General features: G+C 44.3%; 1 protein-coding gene across 3 annotated transcripts in view; it reads left to right on the top strand.

Annotated features, from left to right (window-relative positions):
* Window positions 1-19,973, top strand: part of BLVRA (biliverdin reductase A) — a 48,926-nt gene that overhangs the window by 2,793 nt on the left and 26,160 nt on the right. For 2 of the 3 annotated variants that reach the window (XM_034963985.3, XM_055115877.2), the window contains one exon: window positions 9,904-9,936. In XM_034963985.3, the coding sequence (XP_034819876.1) occupies window positions 9,925-9,936 (12 nt within the window). In that variant the 5' untranslated portion in view covers window positions 9,904-9,924. Of the gene's footprint in view, window positions 1-1,386; window positions 1,529-9,903; window positions 9,937-19,973 lie in introns of all 3 variants that reach the window. The other variant, XM_055115876.2, reaches the window with a different exon arrangement.

Raw genomic sequence — 19,973 nt, 5'->3', positions numbered from 1 at the left:
AATCACAGAATAGTAACAAATAAATAGAAGATAAATATGGCCAGGAATTGAGATGAGAGAAAGTATAAGTACAAGAAACTATTCCAGGGGAAAAAAAGAATGAAGTGTTTCAGTGTTATCCAATAGAATTTTCTGTGATTATGAAAATGTGCTATATTTAATTAATTTATATTCCAATAGCCACTCTGTGTAGCGGCTCCCTTATAGGTCAGTGCAGGCCTACATTTTTGTAGTTGAGTCCCAAATTTGTTTCTAGAAAGGTAAACTTGGTCAGTTACATGGTTCTTGTCTTTTGAAAGTAAAACATACATGGCAACTTCATTCATTCATTCATTCATTGATCCCCCAAATGTTAATGGCCTTGAAGGAAGCAGAGCCTTTCCTGATTCTCAGTTATAGGGAAAATTTTCTGTGGACTTCATTATCAGAGCACCTTGATATGTTATTGCCCTGTGAAAGTCTGTTCAGTTTGGGGCTAGGAGGGATGCAGTCAGTGAAAGTGGCATAATTTGTAATGTTTTTTAGAGTTTTGAATAATTATGCTAACTAATCTTTATAGAAAAGTTTAAAGTATACAGATAAGCAAAAAGAAAGTAGTCACTAAAAGTTTCACCACTTAGAGACATAATTACTGGTAATATTTTGATGTATATATTTCCAGACTTGTGTCCCATGTAGCTATTATATTTTTCTCAATAGATCCCAAAGTATCCAACTCCCTCCAGGGCAAGAGTTGCTTTTACCTTTACCCTTAGACCTCTGAGGCTGGCAGCTGGCCCCACCTGAGAGGGTCACCCTCTCCCTAATCCTTCCCCATACTTCTGCGAGTCACCTGGCTTTGGGGCAATAATAGGTACTTGAGAGGGCCTTTGAGGAGGAACGAGGAGGAAGGTCACAGCTGTAGTTCATTCTGCATGATGTGTAATCCAGGCTTTTTCAACTCTGGCACTGTTGACATTTTGGGCTGGATAATTCTTTGTGTATGTGTAGTGGGGGTAGGAAGGTGTCCTGTGCATCACAGGATGTTTTGCAGCATCCCTGGCCTTTCCCTACTAGATGCCAATGGCACATACCCTTTTCCCCCCGAGTACAACAATCAGAAATGTTGGTGAGAAATACTGGGTTAATGAAAATCACTAATTTATTGCTGACAAAGCTCTGGAGTTTCAGATTCCAATTTGCATGTGGGAGAGAGACTGAAATCAAAAGGGAAACATAATGTAAGCCAAGGAAGCTGTTTAGTCCTGGCTGTGCTATTAATTTACTGTGAGATTTTGCATCTCTCCCACGTGCAAATTGGAATGTGAAACTCTAGAGCTTTGTCAGCAATAATTTAGTGATTTCCATGAACCCAGTAGTTCTTTTTTTTTTTTTTTTTTTTTTAAGATGGAGTCTTGCTCTGTCACCCAGGCTGGAGTGCAGTGGGACGATCTTGGCTCATTGCAACCTCCGCCTCCCAGGTTCAAGCAATTCTCCTGCCTCAGCCTCCCGAGTAGCTGGGACTACAGGTGCACGCCACCATACCCAGGTAATTTTTGTATTTTTAGTAGACATGGGGTTTCACCATGTTGGCCAGGATGGTCTGGATCTCTTGACCTCATGATCAGCCCCATGCCCGCCTCGGCCTCCCAAAGTGCTGGGATTACAGGCATGAGCCACCGTGCCCGGCCCTTAACCCAGTAGTTCTTACTGACATTTCTGATTGTCGTGCTGGGGGGAAAAGGGTATGTGCCACTGGCATCTAGTGGGGAAAGGCCAGGGATGCTGCAAACTGATATACTGCCAAGTTTATCAGTTGGGAATCCCAACAGTGAAAAGCATAAAAATGAAAGGAATTTTAAGGAGACTTTTTATAGAAGAGTGGGCAGGATTGGAGGAGCCAACAAGTGATGGTGAGGCACACAGGGAAGAGCTTCAGTGGGCACCATCCCCTCTCTGGTTTGAAGGGGTAGGGAGGGGACCAGAGCTGGGAGGAGGGGGCTGGAATACTGCTGGAGGAGCCACTCCCTTCCAGACCTGCTGTGGCCATCACAGAATGCAGCCACTGCCAGAGCAGCAGCCTGGGGAACCAGGCAGGGGGAGCACAAGTACCCTAGCCTCTCTCTTTCTGTTTCTTGCCTGCCGATCTCCTCCACTGGCTAAACCCAGCTGGATGCTAAGAGTACAGTCAGCCTGCCTGCTGAGGAGGGACCACCAGGGATCACCATCAGCAAGGGATCCAATGTCTTTCTGCCTCTGCAGAATGAAGGTTGGGGCGCGGGGGGCGCTCTACTTCTTAGGGATATTGTGGGAATAAAAGGAAATTGGCAAAAAATGTTTTTGAAAAACAAAGCACATACTGCGCACCCGTGGGCCACTACTGCTTTTGACCCCTGGCTCTGTTTCATGAAGTAATGTCGTGTCATTCTCTTTTTAGGTGCTACAGGATTTCTTTAGGTTTGTTTTCTGTCCACCATATTTCAACTCATGTGTGCTGTTTGTTGTGCTAAAACAAATATTTGCTGATGCCTGAGTGAATAGTTGAATATTTTATATAACTCACATTTATACGTAATGATTTTTCTTGTAACTTAGCTGTTTCTCTTTTACAAACTCAGAAAACCTCAGACTTTGAAAAGGCCTTGAAGTTCCTCACCTGAAATCTGAGAACTTGGAGCGCCTTAAAAAATCTAAAGGAAAACAAAACAGTGAAAGAACATGATATAGTCAGTGTAGAGAATAAAATTATTTATGTAATTAATATTGAGGATGCAGATAACACATTGTGAAATCTTGCTTGTAAAAAATCTCGATCTGCTGAAGAAAGATGTTCTCTCTAGAGATCTTTGAAAGCATAATTATTGAGCTTTTAAAATGTTAGAAACAAAAGTTAGACCCACACATATTTTGGCGTGTGGAAGATTTGCATTCCTTCCCCTGCCCGCCCCGTCCCCGCACTTGTGAGTTGTGCCTGTGTACGCAGTTCCTGTAGCACTTGGCTGGGCAGAAATCATCTTTCAGCACTAAGGGAACATAGTTATGATCTGGACCTTCTGGGGGTGGTCAGTGCCCAAGAACAGGTATGGGACTCCAGAAAGTTCTGCTCTCAACCCTATTTTGAAATAGAGTTACACATTGTTCTACAATTATTTGAGTTAATAAGCAGCTCTTTTCAAACGTGATTATGCCCTTCCAAGTTTAAATACACTAGACTTTAGTGAAAGTAATTGACCTCATCTCATTTCTCTCCTGTTGTATTAAGATCACTTTCAGTAAAAGGTAGAAGCTTTTGAAGTGGTGAGGAGGAGGTAGAGGAGGGACATAGAGCAGATGGGGGCTGGAAAAGTGGGGTGGGGAAGAGAGTGGCTTCTCTTTGGCAGAGTACCAAGGAAAAACCCTATCTGTACAGAACCTTTGTGCCTGGGACCTTGATGGCTGCAACCTGAGCCTCAACCTAGTTTGCTTGCGGAGCCAGAAGAGAAGCTAAAAACCTTCAGTTAACCAAGCCAGACACCAAGAAAGTTAAACCGAAAGAGAACCCCCCACCCCCCGCAAAAAAAGAAGTAAAGTGGGTTAAAGTGATATCATGTTAGCACAGAAAGAGAACATAAGGGTCATCTAAGTTCATCTGCCCCCTCTTCTATTTCAAGGTGCAGAAACTAAGGCACAAGGGACCCCGTGTCCTGCTCTTGATCACATAGCTAGTGGGTGCCAAGCCAGGTCTAGAACTCTGTTCTCTGGAGTCACAGGCTGGCTCTTCATCCCTCTAGAGAGATAGCTCATCTGTGTGCACCTGAGCCCGTTGTGTTTTGGAGTCAAAGCAAATAAAGGCTCAAACTCCAAGACTTTTGCAGACCGGCTGCAGTAGATATGGGGGGAGGAGAAACCTGCTTTAAATTGCTTCAAGCAAGTTGTTTCTGCAAAGGTGTTGACTTTTTTCTTTCAACTTTCTAGTGAGCCACTGCAGCCTGAGCTGTTATTTGTCATTATGCAATAATTCAGGAACTAACTCAAGATTCTTCTTTTTAAATTATTTGTTTATTTAGAGACAGAGTCTTGCTCTGTTGCCCAAGCTGGAGTGCAGTGGTGTGATCTCGGCTCACTGCAACCTCTGCCTCCTGGGTTCAAGCAATTCTCATGTCTCAGCCTCCCGAATAACTGGTATTACAGGCTCGTGCCACCACCCCCTGCTAATTTTTGTAATTTTAGTAGAGACACGGTTTCACCATGTTGGCCAGGCTCATCTTGAACTCCTGGCCTCAAGTGATCCGCCCGCCTCGGCCTCCCAAAGTGCTAGGATTACAGCCGTGAGCCTCCACAGCCGGCCTATTTATTTATTTTTAAATTGGCTGCTCTTAGAAAGGCATACCATGTTTCTGGATGGGAAGGCTTATTAATTCACCCTAATTTAATGTATAAATTTGATGCAATCATAGTCACAGTCCCAGTGGAATTTTTTAACTTGGTAAGATGTTCTAAAATTAATGAGAGAACTTGAATTACCAGGTATTGAAACACTGTAAAGCCACAATCATGTAAACAGCATGTTATAACCATGGGAATAGAGGTCTGTGGTACAGCAGAAAAAAGTGAAAAAAAGAATAACTGTATTCATAAAAATTTAAATGTGGAGTCACTGGGGGAAAGGATTAAATATTCGATAAATAATGTAGAAACAACTCAACTATTTGGAGAAATGTAAATTTAGAGCCTTATCTCATGCCATATACCAAAATACTATTTAGATTTGATTAAAAAATAAAAATGTAAATAAAGAAAAGTTAAGGCAAGGCGTGGTAGCTCGTGCCTGTAATCCCAGCATTTTGGGAGGCCGAGGTGGGTGGATCACCTGAGGTGAGGAGTTCCAGACCAGCCTGGCCAACATGGCGAAACCCCATTTCTACTAAAAATAATTAGCGTGGTGGTGTGGTGGCAGGCGCCTGTAATCCCAGCTACTCAGGAGGCTGAGGTGGGAGAATGGCTTGAACCTGGGATGCAGAGGTTGCAGTGAGCCGAGATCCCACCATTGCACTCCAGCCTGAGTGACAAGAGTGAAACTCTGTCTCAGGGAAAAAAAAAAAAAAGTTAAAAATCTAAAAGAAAATAAAAATGTATCTATTTAATATAAGTCTTTTGGGAAAATATTTCTCAGCATAATACTAAAAGTTAGAAAATAGAATGTTTTTGTGTTTGACCATTTAAATACTACACCTTTGAAATTTAAATAAAAAAAGGAAAACTAAACAAACCAAAACCTTTTTGTTACAGGATTAGGTCTTAGATATTTTAAGATATATTAAAATACAGAATAAAGTTCCTCCTTGATTCTGTTCAGAGTTTAACTAGTCCTGGCCAGACGATGGGGAGGAAAGGAGAGGGAGCTGTGTGATGGGCAGGCAGAGAGTTGGAAGGTGGAGCCAGATCTCGCTTGGCCTGGGATTGCTGCCTCTCCTGACGGTGCATCTTATCGTAAGGGGGAGTTGAAAGCAGAAGGGGAAACAGCACAGAAAGGATCTGTCTGGCCGTTACAGTTATGTGACCATGGCAGGTCCTGCCAGTCACTCACAGCTCTGTGAGCAACTAGCTGGGGTACCCCAGCTGAATGTGCTTTAAAAACAGCAATGTGGCCAGGTGCAGTGGCTCATGCCTGCAGTCTCAGAACTTTGGGAGGCCGAGGCAGGAGGATCACTTGAACCCAGGAGTTCGACGTTGCAGTGAGCTGTGATCATGCGTGCCACTGCATTCCAGTCTGGGTTAAAGAACAAAACCCTGACCCTGAAAAATAAACAAATAAACAGTAATGCCACTTATTCTAGGTGGTACACCCCTGATGCCCAGTGTACGAGTTCCATTTAGGCTTCTTTCTCGTGCATATGCATCTCTCCACATCCTTTCGTTTGTTTGTTTTCTTTTGTTTTGCTTTCCCCAGATTATGTAGGAAAACAATAAAGTTCATAAGTAATGTTCTGTAGGCCACTTTTATAGGAAAACTTTCCTCTAAGATCTCATTAGAAAAGAAAAGCAAGTAGCCTGCCACCAAGCACCTGTGCCAGCACAACTACACTGTGGAGCGCCCAGATAAAGTGGCGCTGAACGCACTGCAGCCTCCTAAGTTCGGAAAAGAAAGCTCATTAGCATCTACACTGAAGACGCTCCTGTTCTTCACAGCTTTAATGATCACTGTTCCTATCGGGTTATTTATATTTCACAACTAAATCTTATATATCTGGAGGCGCCCTTGGGATGTCCAATAAGGACAGCTGTTTTTATGCTGCTATTGTTGCCGTGGTCACCGGCCATGTGGTGCTGGCCCTCTTTATGTATGTGGTCTGGAATGAAGGCTCATGACAGTGACATGAAGGCAAACAGGATTAAAGTGAACATCACCTTTTGATAGCATTAAATTCATTTTTTAAAAGGATAAATGCTGGAGGGGGGACATCTGATTTGAATAAAATTGAAAGAACATGTTAAAGTCAGTCTTAAGGAGTCATGTTTGAGTAGTGTAAATTTTGATCCTCCTAATATGTTGTTTGTATATTCAGTTTTAACTATATGAATCTCATTTGCAAATGAGAATTTGGAAAATTTAAATTAGTTACAAATAGATATGTTAATTACAAAAAAAAAAGAAAGGGAGAGCAAGTAGTAGTGAGATTTCTGCAAGGTCAAAGGACTCAGGGCAGTTTCTTCTGAATGTAGTTTGGGGGCTGGAGAAAAAAATAGGAAGCAGTAGAATTGCTAGGTCAGATTGGAATTTTAAGAGCTATTGCTACACTACCCTCCACAGAGATGCTACCCACTTGTAGTCCCCCAATAATATCAGAGTGTATTCCTGACCACACTTTAACCAACACACTCTGGCAAACATTTTGATCTGTCAGTCAGATAGGCCTTCTTGCTATAATCAGAATTTACATTCTGTGATCATGACTGAGGGTATCATTCTGCCTGTTATAAGAGTTACCTGAATTTCCTTTTCTGGGAACCAGAGAGCAATTTAGAGCTGGAGCAGACCTTGGAGATGAAGTCCAACCATTCAGCCTAGAGCCTATGACCCGTTTGACCGTCGTTGTTGCTTGGGTAGTTCAGGACTGACAGGACTGGACACCAGGTCTCCTGTTTATCATTGAAGCTCTCTGGGTGAATGTAAGACAGGACCTGTCAAGGCCTCTGGCACAGCCTGGGTTTGAGTCTAGAACCAGAAAGTCTGGAAATTGCAGGGCAGTGCCGCAGTGCCTTGGCTGTGAAGCAGGGTGCTTTACCCTCCCTGAACTCCAGGCACTTCGTCTGTAAAATGGAATTAATACTAGCTTTTTTTTTTGCCAGGGTTCTGAGGATTAGGGTTAATGTGTATGAATTAGCTGACCCAGAGAGGCTCACATCTGTTCTCATCCTCCTCACATTTGGGTGTTCTGTTATCTGTTATCTGTTCTGTCACTGTTCTGTTATCTGACTGTCACTCACGTGCAAGCTCCAAGGCAGACTTGAACGAAAGTTCTTAAAAACAGAAGTAAAGCACAGTAGGGTGTTGGGGAGGGCATCTCTGTGGGGCCTCCAGGTAGCCAGGGGAGGGCGAGCAGAGCGTGCTTGCTGGGGACCCTCTGCTCCTGTGTCTTCATGCACCCTCCACTTAGTGCTGGCGCTCCCACCCCACCACCTGTGGGTCAGCTCTCAGTGTCTTAGTTATCCTTCTGAGTTTTTTTTTTTTTTAAATGAGACAGGGTCTCTCATCTGGGTACAAAATAGTTTGGGGAAAAAAGAGATAAGGTCTCTGTCACCCTGTGAGTGACAGAGGTGACGACATGTGAGATGTCAGTGACTCATGTCACTATCACTCTAGGCTGGAGTGCAGTGGCGTGATCATAGCTCACTGCAGCCTCAAATTCCTGGGCTCAAGTAATCCTCCTGCCCCAGCCTCCCAAGTAGCTAGGACTATAGGTGTATGCCACAATGCCTGGCTAATTTTTTAATTTTTTAAGTAAAGACAGGGTCTTGCCATGTTGCCCAAGCTGGTCTCGGACTCCTGGGCTCAAGCGATCCTCCCACCTCGGCCTCCCACAGTGCTGGGATTACAGGTGTGAGCTACCGTGCCCGGCCTTTCTGAGATATTTTATGCATAAAAAGACATCACACCTATACTGCCTCCCCAGGATCTGAGAAGAAAGTCCACTTTCTTTGTCACATTCTGCTTTTTGGAGTTTTTCTTCTAGTAGGCTCCCTTTTTCAGATTTTTTTCAGATTTTTTTCAGATGTGAAAAGGCTCCAGACTGCAAAAGGAAAGGCATCATGTGTGCTGGCCAGGTTGGGTCATGAGACCCACTCTCAAAGCAGGAAGGAGCAATGGGAAGAGAGAAGGGAGGGGAGTTGCCGAAAGCAGGCTATTTTCTTTTTTTTTTTTTTTTTTCTTTGAGACAGAGTCTCACTCTGTCGCCCAGTCTGGGAGTGCAGTGGCTCGATCTTGGCTCACTGCAGCCTCCTCCTCCCGGGTTCAAGCAATTCTTCTGCCTCAGCCTCCCGAGTAGGTGGGAATTACAGGCATGCGCCACCACACCCGGCTAATTTTTGTATTTTTAGTAGAGACGGGGTTTCGCCATGTTAGCCAGGCTGGCCTGGAACTCCTGACCTCAGGTGATCTGCCTTCCTTGTCCTCCCAAAGTACTGGGATTACAGGCGTGAGCCACTGCGCCCAGCTCCAAAAGCAGGCTATTTTCAACACAAAGCCTACACGATCACCCATGCACCCTTCCCCGGGTAGTCTTAAGGTTGCCAAGGTCAGTTTTGTTTGTTTTGGAATGGGGGTGGTTATTTCACTGTCATTCATGGTTCTCATCCCTGTGCTTAACCAAAGAGAATGAGATCAAATGCTGTGCTGGGTCCAAGGGCAGGGGTTGCCACAGCCTTCCCTTTTCAGAGGCCCTCTGCCCTCTGCGAGCTAGGAGTGGTCATCGGCATCGGCTTCCTGGACAGCCTATGCAGGTGGAAGGGCTGGAGAGGCATCTGTAGTGCATTTTTCATCACCTCTGGTTATCCATTTGCCTGACCTTGCCTGCCCAGTTTTAGTTAAAATACAGTGGCGATTCTAGTGGCTCTAACAAGTGAGAGAAAAAATTAATCTTTACAGGCCTCTGTTCTACTGTCATTCCAGTGTTTGTCCAGGTGTGGCTCCTGGCCGTCTGTGTGCCTTTACCTGGATGCTTGGTGAAAATGCAGATTCATGGCCTCCCCTCCACTCTTGGCCTTCCAAATCAGAATCTGGGAGTGAAACCCAGAAATACGCATTTTCAACAAGAATCCTAGGGGTACATTAAAGTTGAAGACCCCTGTTAAGCCGTGTTGTTGCTTTCTTTTCCTTCACTCTCTGGTCTCCCCTCATCTCCTCTTGTCACCCCTCCTTCCTTGCTACCCCTGCTCACCTGTTTGCCCCCTCCTTCATCTTAATGCTGAGGGTCCGGAGTGGCTTCTTGGACTATTCTTTGAACATATTACATTGCAGTCCTCCAGAAACTCAGCTAGGAAGAAAAAAAAGTACATATTTCTTATTGCCTTGCTTGTCCCCATTTAAAAAGCCAGATAAAAAACTGTCCTCTTCAAGCACCAGTTTTGGGAAGTGCATCCTTCCCATGGAGGCATCCCGATTGCAGCTGCTCTTCCAATGTAGGAGACGGATCTGGGCTTGGAAATGCCCTTCTCTAAGGAAGCATTGCTGGTGTGACATCCCAGGGAAGTCAGCTACCACCAGCCCCAAAGTAGACACTGGCCTGGGTATCCTTGCTGGAAGGCACAGGTGGTGAAGGCATTTGGGAAACATGAGAATGATGGGACAGGAAGCAGTGGGGGAGCATGGGGTGGCAAAGGGGAATGTTTGCCTAGAGTTTGGGCGGGTGCCACCAGGGACCTGAACCTCTGCTTTTGTCTTTACAGTGACCGAAGGAAGAGACCAAGATGAATACAGAGGTGAGTTCTTTACAAAGACCAGTTTAAGGGATGCTTTTCTTATTGTGTCTCTCATTTCTCCTTTGCAGAGTCTCCATTCCCTTTCAGAAACATCAGCACAAACTTGAGAACACTTCCCCTCTAGCCTACTGAAGTGCACGTCGTTCTGGGTGATGCAGGAAGAACTAGGCCCCTCTGAGTTCTTATCTGTGTCTGTCTGGCTTCATTCGAACTTACCCACTGCAGCTAATCCTGAAACAACACTCCCTAGCTCTGGCTAGTAATGGGGCATGGAGGTTGCTGGGCCCAGATCCCTGCTTTGTGTTATTCTGGAAACACTTTCTCTGCATTGTCTCCTTGGTGCTCTCACTTCCAGCTCTTTGATGCATGGAGATGTCTAGCTCCTTATCCTTTTGTTTTTTCCTTTTGTTTTACCCATCAGCCCCCTCCTCTGTTCACTCCCTTCCAAGTGGAGCCTAGACCTTGGAGTTCATCACTTCAACCACTGCTGTGCTGATGCCCACTATGCTATTCCCACTTGTCCTGTCCATCCACATGGCAAACACAGAGGCCGTCCCCACAAGAGGGGGGTCTTGGGTGAGTGGCACAGCCTTGTGCTGTTTGCAGCTGGCAGATGTCTCAACACCCTTATCTGGTGCTCAGCACCACCCGCCAGGCCCCCTGTCACTCTAGGCAGCTCCTTGCCAGTGCCCTGAACCCCCAGCTCCAGGCTTCATCCCTCTCCCTAAGCTCTGTCCTCCTCGAAGGTCCCCCTCACTCTTGGCATCAGGATCCCTTTTCATTTTACAGAGGAAAATGTAAACATTCCATCTGACATCATCTCCCTCAATTCCTGCCTCTCCATTTGTCCTGTTCCTCCTGTCACAGTGCAAGGGATGTTTGTCAGTGAGAAAGTTCCAGGTTGTGAACACCAGAAAGCCTGACTTAATGTGGCTTTTTCCTGGAAGTCCAGGTGAAGGGCAGGCTTCAGGGCTGGTCGATCCTGCAGCTCAGTGACTGCCTCAAGGATCCAGGAGCTTTTCATCTCTCTGCTCTCCATCCAGCTGTTGGTTGCATCCTAGGGCAGGTGCCCATGTGGCAGCAAGATGGCTGCAGTGGCAGTTGGGGCCACATATGTTTGCATTCCCTTTCATCAGCAGGAAGAAGTGGCTTCCTGCAACTCCTTCAGGGGAGTGGGAGCCTTTATTTGAAGCCCCATCAAATGTCTCCTTCGGTCTTATTGGCCAGAATCAGGTCCTGGACCATAGTGTGTCTGAGGAGCAGGGATTTTGTGATTGGGTTCAACTACTCAGGCCCATCCTGGAGCAGCTTCCCCCCTGCCCCAGGGCTGGGTGTGGAAAGAAGAAAGCGGGATGTATCCCTGTCTGGTATGAGACATTCCTGGTCCATTTTCATGCTGCTATAAAGAACTGCCCAAGACTGGGTAATTTAAAAAGGAAAGAGGTTTAATTGACTCACAGTTCAGCATGGCTGGGGAGGCCTCAGGAAACAACAATTATGGTGGAAGGCAAAGGGAAAGCAAGGCACCTTCTTCACAAGGTGGCAAGAAGGCGAAGTGCTGAGCGAAGGGGGAAGACCCCCTTATAAAACCATCAGATCTCGTGAGAACTCACTATCATGAGAACGGCATGGGGGAAACCACCCCCGTGATTCAGTTACCTCCACCTGGCTCCTCCCTTGACACACAGGGATTATGGGGATTACAATTCAAGATGAGATTTGGGTGGGGACACAAAGTATAACCATATCACCTAGTGACAGTATACCCTTCTGCTCTGAAACTGCACACTCCTGCCTGCTCAGACCTTGCGCCACCTCCTTCGTTATCTCCTTTGCCATGTGCATCATTAACCTAATTCCCACTACCTCTTTCTCATCAATATTTCAAAATGCTTTCTTCGGAACAAAATGACACCTCACATCTTGTCCAGCAACTGTTATCCTATCTTTCTTTTTTTTAATTTAATTTAATTTAATTTTATTTATTATTATTATACTTTAAGCTTTAGGGTACATGTGCACAATGTGCAGGTTAGTTACATATGTATACATGTGCCATGTTGGTGTACTGCACTCATTAACTTGTCATTTAACATTAGGTATATCTCCTAATGCTATCCCTCCCCTCTCCCCCCACCCCACAACAGTCCCCGGAGTTCAATGTTCCCCTTCCTGTGTCCATGTGTTCTCATTGTTCAATTCCCACCTATGAGTGAGAACATGCGGTGTTTGGTTTTTTGTCCTTGCGATAGCTTGCTGAGAATGATGATTTCCAGTTTCATCCATGTCCCTACAAAGGACATGAACTCATCATTTTTTATGGCTGCATAGTATTCCATGGTATATATGTGCCACATTTTCTTAATCCAGTCTATCGTTGTTGGACATTTGGGTTGGTTCCAAGTCTTTGCTTTTGTGAATAGTGCCGCAATAAACATACGTGTGCATGTGTCTTTGTAGCAGCATGATTTATAGTCCTTTGGGTATATACCCAGTAATGGGATGGCTGGGTCAAATGGTATTTCCAGTTCTAGATCCCTGAGGAATCGCCACACTGACTTCCACAATGGTTGAACTAGTTTACAGTCCCACCAACAGTGTAAAAGTGTTCTTGTTTCTCCACATCCTCTCCAGCACCTGTTGTTTCCTGACTTTTTAATGATCACCATTGTAACTGGTGTGAGATGGCATCTTATTGTGGTTTTGATTTGCATTTCTCTGATGGCCAGTGATGATGAGCACTTTTTCATGTGTTTTTTGGCTACATAAATGTCTTCTTTTGAGAAGTGTCTATTCATATCCTTCGCCCACTTTTTGATGGGGTTGTTTGTTTTTTTCTTGTAAATTTGTTTGAGTTCATTGTAGATTCTGGATATTAGCCCTTTGTCAGATGAGTAGGTTGGGAAAATTTTCTCCCATTTTGTAGGTTGCCTGTTCACTCTGATGGTAGTTTCTTTTGCTGTGCAGAAGCTCTTTAGTTTAATTAGATCCCATTTGTCCATTTTGGCTTTTGTTGCCATTGCTTTTGGTGTTTTAGACATGAAGTCCTTGCCCATGCCTATGTCCTGAATGGTATTGCCTAGGTTTTCTTCTAGGGTTTTTATGGTTTTAGGTCTAACATGTAAGTCTTTAATCCATCTTGAATTAATTTTTGTATAAGGTGTAAGGAAGGGATCCAGTTTCAGCTTTCTACATATGGCTAGCCAGTTTTCCCAGCACCATTTATTAAATAGGGAATCCTTTCCCCATTGCTTGTTTTTGTCGGGTTTGTCAAAGATCAGATAGTTGTAGATATGCGGCATTATTTCTGAGGGCTCTGTTCTGTTCCATTGATCTATATCTCTGTTTTGGTACTAGTACCATGCTGTTTTGGTTACCGTAGCCTTGTATATAGTTAGAAGTCAGGTAGTGTGATGCCTCCGGCTTTGTTCTTTTGGCTTAGGATTGACTTGGCAATGCGGGCTCTTTTTTGGTTCCATATGAACTTTAAAGTAGTTTTTTCCAATTCTGTGAAGAAAGTCATTGGTAGCTTGATGGGGATGGCATTGAATATATAAATTACCTTGGGCAGTATGGCCATTTTCACGATATTGATTCTTCCAACCCATGAGCATGGAATGTTCTTCCATTTGTTTGTATCCTCTTTTATTTCATTGAGCAGTGGTTTGTAGTTCTCTTTGAAGAGGTCCTTCACGTCCCTTGTAAGTTGGATTCCTACCCATTTTATTCTCTTTGAAGCAATTGTGAATGGGAGTTCACTCATGATTTGACTCTCTGTTTGTCTGTTATTGGTGTATAACAATGCTTGTGATTTTTGTACATTGATTTTGTATCCTGAGACTTTGCTGAAGTTGCTTAGCAGCTTAAGGAGATTTTGGGCTGAGACAATGGGGTTTTCTAGATATACAATCATGTCATCTGCAAACAGGGACAATTTGACTTCCTCTTTTCCTAATTGAATACCCTTTATTTCCTTCTCCTGCCTGATTGCCCTGGCCAGAACTTCCAACACTATGTTGAATAGGAGTGGTGAGAGAGGGCATCCCTGTCTTGTGCCAGTTTTCAAAGGGAATGCTTCCAGTTTTTGCCCATTCGGTATGATATTGGCTGTGGGTTTGTCATAGATAGCTCTTATTATTTTGAGATATGTCCCATCAATACCTAATTTATTGAGAGTTTTTAGCATGAAGCATTGTTGAATTTTGTCAAGGGCCTTTTCTGCATCTATTGAGATAATCATGTGGTTTTTGTCTTTGGTTCTGTTTATATGCTGGATTACAGTTATTGATTTGCGTATGTTGCACCAGCCTTGCATTCCAGGTATGAAGCCCACTTGATCATGGTGGATAAGCTTTTTGATGTGCTGCTGGATTCGGTTTGCCAGTATATTGAGGATTTTTGCATCAATGTTCATCAAGGATATTGGTCTAAAATTCTCTTTTTTGGTTGTGTCTCTGCCAGGCTTTGGTATCAGGATGATGCTGGCCTCATAAAATGAGTTAGGGAGGATTCCCTCTTTTTCTGTTGATTGGAATAGTTTCAGAAGGAATGGTACCAGCTCCTCCTTGTACCTCTGGTAGAATTTGGCTGTGAATCCATCTCGTCCTGGACTCTTTTTGGTTGATAAGCTATTGATTATTGCCACAATTTCAGAGCCTGTTATTGGTCTATTCAGAGATTCAACTTCTTCCTGGTTTAGTCTTGGGAGGGTGTATGTGTTGAGGAATTTATCCATTTCTTCTAGATTTTCTAGTTTATTTGCATAGAGATGTTTGTAGTATTCTCTGATGGTAGTTTGTATTTCTGTGGGATCGGTGGTGATATCCCCTTTATCATTTTTTATTGTGTCTATTTGATTCTTCTCTCTTTTCTTATTTATTAGTCTTGCTAGCGGTCTATCAATTTTGTTGATCTTTTCAAAAAACCAGCTCCTGGATTCATTAATTTTTTTGAAGGGTTTTTTGTGTCTCTGTTTCCTTCAATTCTGCTCTAATTTTAGTTATTTCTTGCCTTCTGCTAGCTTTTGAATGTGTTTGCTCTTGCTTTTCTAGTTCTTTTAATTGGGATGTTAGGGTGTCAATTTTAGATCTTTCCTGCTTTCTCTTGTGGGCATTTAGTGCTATAAATTTCCCTCTACACACTGCTTTGAATGTGTCCCAGAGATTCTGGTATGTTGTGTCTTTATTATCATTGGTTTCAAAGAACATCTTTATTTCTGCCTTCATTTCATTATGTACCCAGTAGTCATTCAGGAGCAGGTTGTTCAGTTTCCATGTAGTTGAGCAGTTTTGAGTGAGTTTCTTAATCCTGAGTTCTAGTTTGATTGCACTGTGGTCTGAGAGACAGTTTGTTATAATTTCTGTTCTTTTACATCTTCTGAGGAGTGCTTTACTTCCAACTGTGTGGTCAATTTTGGAATAGGTCTGGTGTGGTGCTAAAAAAAATGTATATTCTGTTGATTTGGGGTGGAGAGTTCTGTAGATGTCTATTAGGTCTGCTTGGTGCAGAGCTGAGTTCAATTCCTGGGTATCTTTGTTAACTTTCTGTCTCATTGATTTGTCTAATGTTGACAGTGGGGTGTTAAAGTCTCCCATTATTATTGTGTGGGAGTCTAAGTCTCTTTGTAGGTCACTCAGGACTTGCTTTATGAATCTGGGTGCTCCTGTATTGGGTGCATATATATTTAGGATAGTTAGCTCTTCTTGTTGAATTGATCCCTTTATCATTATGTAATGGCCTTCTTTGTCTCTTTTGATCTTTGTTGGTTTAAATTCTGTTTTATCAGAGACTAGGATTGCAACCCCTGCCTTTTTTTGTTTTCCATTTGCTTGGTAGATCTTCCTCCATCCCTTTATTTTGAGCCTATGTGTGTCTCTGCACGTGAGATGGGTTTCCTGAATACAGCACACTGATGGGTCTTGACTCTTTATCCAATTTGCCAGTCTGTGTCTTTTAATTGGAGCATTTAGCCCATTTACATTTAAAGTTAATATTGTTATGTGTGAATTTGATCCTGTCATTATGATGTTAGCTGGTTATTTTGCTCGTTAGTTGATGCAGTTTCTTCCTAGCCTTGATGGTCTTTACAATTTGGCATGTTTTTGCAGGGGCTGGTACCAGTTGTTCCTTTCCATGTTTAGTGCTTCCTTCAGGAACTCTTTTAGGGCAGGCCTGGTGGTGACAAAATCTCTCAGCATTTGCTTTTCTGTAAAGTATTTTATTTCTCCTTCACTTATGAAGCTTAGTTTGGCTGGATATGAAACTCTGGGTTGAAAATTCTTTTCTTCAAGAATGTTGAATATTGGCCCCCACTCTCTTCTGGCTTGTAGAGTTTCTGCCGAGAGATCCGCTGTTAGTCTGATGGGCTTCCCTTTGTGGATAACCCGACCTTTCTCTCTGGCTGCCCTTAACATTTTTTCCTTCATTTCAACTTTGGTGAATCTGACAATTATATGTCTTGGAGTTGCTTTTCTCGAGGAGTATCTTTGTGGTGTTCTCTGTATATCCTGAATCTGAATGTTGGCCTGCCTTGCTAGATTGGGGAAGTTCTCCTGGATAATATCCTGCAGAGTGTTTTCTAACTTGGTTCCATTCTCCCCATCACTTTCAGGTACACCAATCAGACGTAGATTTGGTCTTTTCACATAGTCCCATATTTCTTGGAGACTTTGTTCATTTCTTTTTATTCTTCTTTCTCTAAACTTCCCTTCTTGCTTCATTTCATTCATTTCATCTTCCATCACTGATACCCTTTCTTCCAGTTGATCGCATCGGCTCCTGAGGCTTCTGCATTGTTCACGTAGTTCTCGAGCCTTGGCTTTCAGCTCCATCAGCTCCTTTAAGCATTTCTCTGTATTGGTTATTCTAGTTATACATTCATCTAATTTTTTTTCAAAGTTTTTAACTTCTTTGCCATTGGTTTGAATTTCCTCCTGTAGCTCGGAGTAGTTTGATCATCTGAAGCCTTCTTCTCTCAACTCATCAAAGCCATTCTCCGTCCAGCTTTGTTCCGTTGCTGGTGAGGAACTGCATTCCTTTGGAGGAGGAGAGGCGCTCTGCTTTTTAGAGTTTCCAGTTTTTCTGCTCTGTTTTTTCACCATCTTTGTGGTTTTATCTACCTTTGGTCTTTGATGATGGTGATGTACAGATGGGTTTTTGGTGTGGATGTCCTTTCTGTTTGTTAGTTTTCCTTCTAACAGACAGGACCCTCAGTTGCAGGTCTGTTGGAGTTTGCTAGACGTCCACTCCAGACCCTGTTTGCCTGGGTATCAGCAGCGGTGGCTGCAGTACAGCGGTGGCTGTAGAACAGCGGATTTTCGTGAACCGCAAATGCTGCTGCCTGATCGGTCCTCTGGAAGTTTTGTCTCAGAGGAGTACCTGGCTGTGTGAGGTGTCAGTCTGCCCCTACTTGGGGGTGCCTCCCAGTTAGGCTGCTCGGGGGTCAGGGACCCACTTGAGGAGGCAGTCTGCCTGTTCTCAGATCTCCAGCTGCATGCTGGGAGAACCACTACTCTCTTCAAAGCTGTCAGACAGGAACGTTTAAGTCTGCAGAGGTTACTGCTGTCTTTTTGTTTGTCTGTGCCCTGCCCCCAGAGGTGGAGCCTACAGAGGCAGGCAGGCCTCCTTGAGCTGTGGTGGGCCCCACCCAGTTCGAGCTTCCCGGCTGCTTTGTTTACCTAAGCAAGCCTGGGCAATGGCAGGCGCCCCTCCCCCAGCCTTGCTGCCACCTTGCAGTTTGATCTCAGACTGCTGTGCTAGCAATCAGCGAGACTCCGTGGGCATAGGACCCGCCGAGCCATGTGCAGAATATAATCTCCTGTTGTGCTGTTTTTTAAGCCTGTTGGAAAAGCGCAGTAGTAGGGTGGGAGTGACCCGATTTTCCAGGTGCTATCTGTCACCCCTTTCTTTGACTAGGAAAGGGAACTCCCTGACCCCTTGCGCTTCCCGAGTGAGGCAATGCCTCGCCCTGCTTCGGCTTGCACACGGTGCACTGCACCCACTGTCTGGCACTCCCTAGTGAGATGAACCCGGTACCTCAGATGGAAATGCAGAAATCACCCGTCTTCTGCGTTGCTCACGCTGGGAGCTGTAGACCGGAGCTCTTCCTATTCGGCCATCTTGGCTCCACTATCCTATCTTTCTCATCCCCTGCAAGGCAGGCTTCTCAAAAAAGATACCTGCAGTTAATTTCTCCATTTTCTCTTCCCTGGGTCATTCTCAGCCTGTTGCAGTCTGGTTTCTTTTCCCATATTATATACTGAAATGAGTCTTGTCAGAGTCAATGATGATCTCTGTAAATTTTATAAAAATTTATTTTGTAATAATGTAGACACATGTTCATAGTGTAAAACTCAGGCTACAGAATGGAAAACAGCCAAAAGTAAGTCTCCCTATTACGTTATCTTGACCAGCCCTGCCCCACTTGGGGCTGACTTCTGGTAACCACTTTCTTGTGCCTCTGACCTCCTTATCTGAAGGCCCCTGTGGCTCATCCTGTGGCTTGCTCTAATTCTTAGGGTCTTTTAAGTTCTAAAGAAACAATAGAAGCTTTGCATTAATATTAAGCTTGTACACCCTGGTCCAGGAGCAGTTCCATCAGTCATCAGTGATCTCTTCTGTCCTTTTTGATGGTTTTTCCTCTTAACCTTGTAAGAACATGCTAGACTTGGGTCCTCCTCTGCTGTTCCTTACATATATATTTTTTATATTTTTTTCTTTTTCTTTTTTTTTTTTGAGATAGAGCCCCATTCTATCACCCAGCTGGAGTACAGTGGCGTGATCTTGGCTCACTGCAACCTCTGCCTCCCGGGTTCATGTGATTCTCCCACCTCAGCCTACCAAGTAGCTGGGATTACAGGAGCACCACCACGCCTGGGTAATTTTTGTGTTTTTAGTAGAGATGGGGTTTCACTATGTTGGCCAGGCTGGGCTTGAACCCCTGACCTCGAGTGATCTTCCCACCTCGGCCTCCCAAAGTGCTGGGTTTACAGGCATGAGCCACCATGCCTGTCACTCATCTCAGTCACAGCTGCCACAGGGACCCCAAGCCCGTTATAACCCAGGCTGGACTTTCTGCTTTCACTTGCCCCAAATCTGCTCCTCCTCAAAGGGCCATCTGTGGGCCAGGCGCTCCAGTCCCCTCACTCTGTTCCCACAAGCCAGCAGCCAGTGACCAAGGCTGTAAATCCTGTCATTGCCTTGATGTAGTCACCAATATTTATGTGACACCATACTGTACCAGACTCTAGACCTGGCTTGATGGCTCTAATGGTAAAAATGTAAGTGTGGTACTCATGCTCATGGAACTTATCGCTAAGTGGGACCACCATATCTTTCCAGTTGTCCCTTCCTTATCCTACTTCCTGCCTCCTCATCACTTCCTCACTTACCTAATTCTTTTCTTCTCCTTTGCTTTCCTCACCCTCCTCTAGGCCATTCCCTCTCCCTTTTGGAAGGCAGGGGGAAGAGACCTCAGGCACAGGGACAGTCCACACACCCAGTTCCTGACACATTGCCTCTGTTGCGCTGTGCAAGGCCCCGCTCTCAGACTTATTTATATTTTATTCATTTTCTCTCCATCCCCATTCTCACCCTGCCAAAGCCAACTATTCTAATGAATTAAATGGTTTTCCTTTTTTATTTGTGTATGTTCATGAAACATTTTGTTTTTGTGCAAATACCTTCTAAATTTATATACAGTAGGCTGGGCGCCGTGGCGCATGCCTGTAATCCCAACACTTTGGGAGGCCGAGGCAGGCGGATCACCTGAGGTCAGGAGTTTAAGACCAGCCTGGCCAACATGGCGAAACCCCATCTCTACTAAAAATACAAAAATTAGGCGTAGTGGCACATGCCTGTAATCCCAGCTACTCAGGAGGCTGAAGCAGGAGAATCACTTGAACCCAGGAGGCAGAGGTTGCAGTGAGCCAAGATTGTGCCATTGCACTCCAGCCTGGGCTACAGAGCAAGACTCTGCCTCAAAAAAAAAAAAAAAAAAAAAAAAATTATATGCAGTAAAACTGCCTCTTTTTTTTTTT

This window comes from Pan paniscus, chromosome 6 (assembly GCF_029289425.2).
Source record: "Pan paniscus chromosome 6, NHGRI_mPanPan1-v2.0_pri, whole genome shotgun sequence".
NCBI classification, from domain to species: domain Eukaryota; kingdom Metazoa; phylum Chordata; class Mammalia; order Primates; family Hominidae; genus Pan; species Pan paniscus.
Note: the sequence above shows the minus strand (reverse complement) of the source record. Positions and strands in the feature narration are given on the sequence as shown.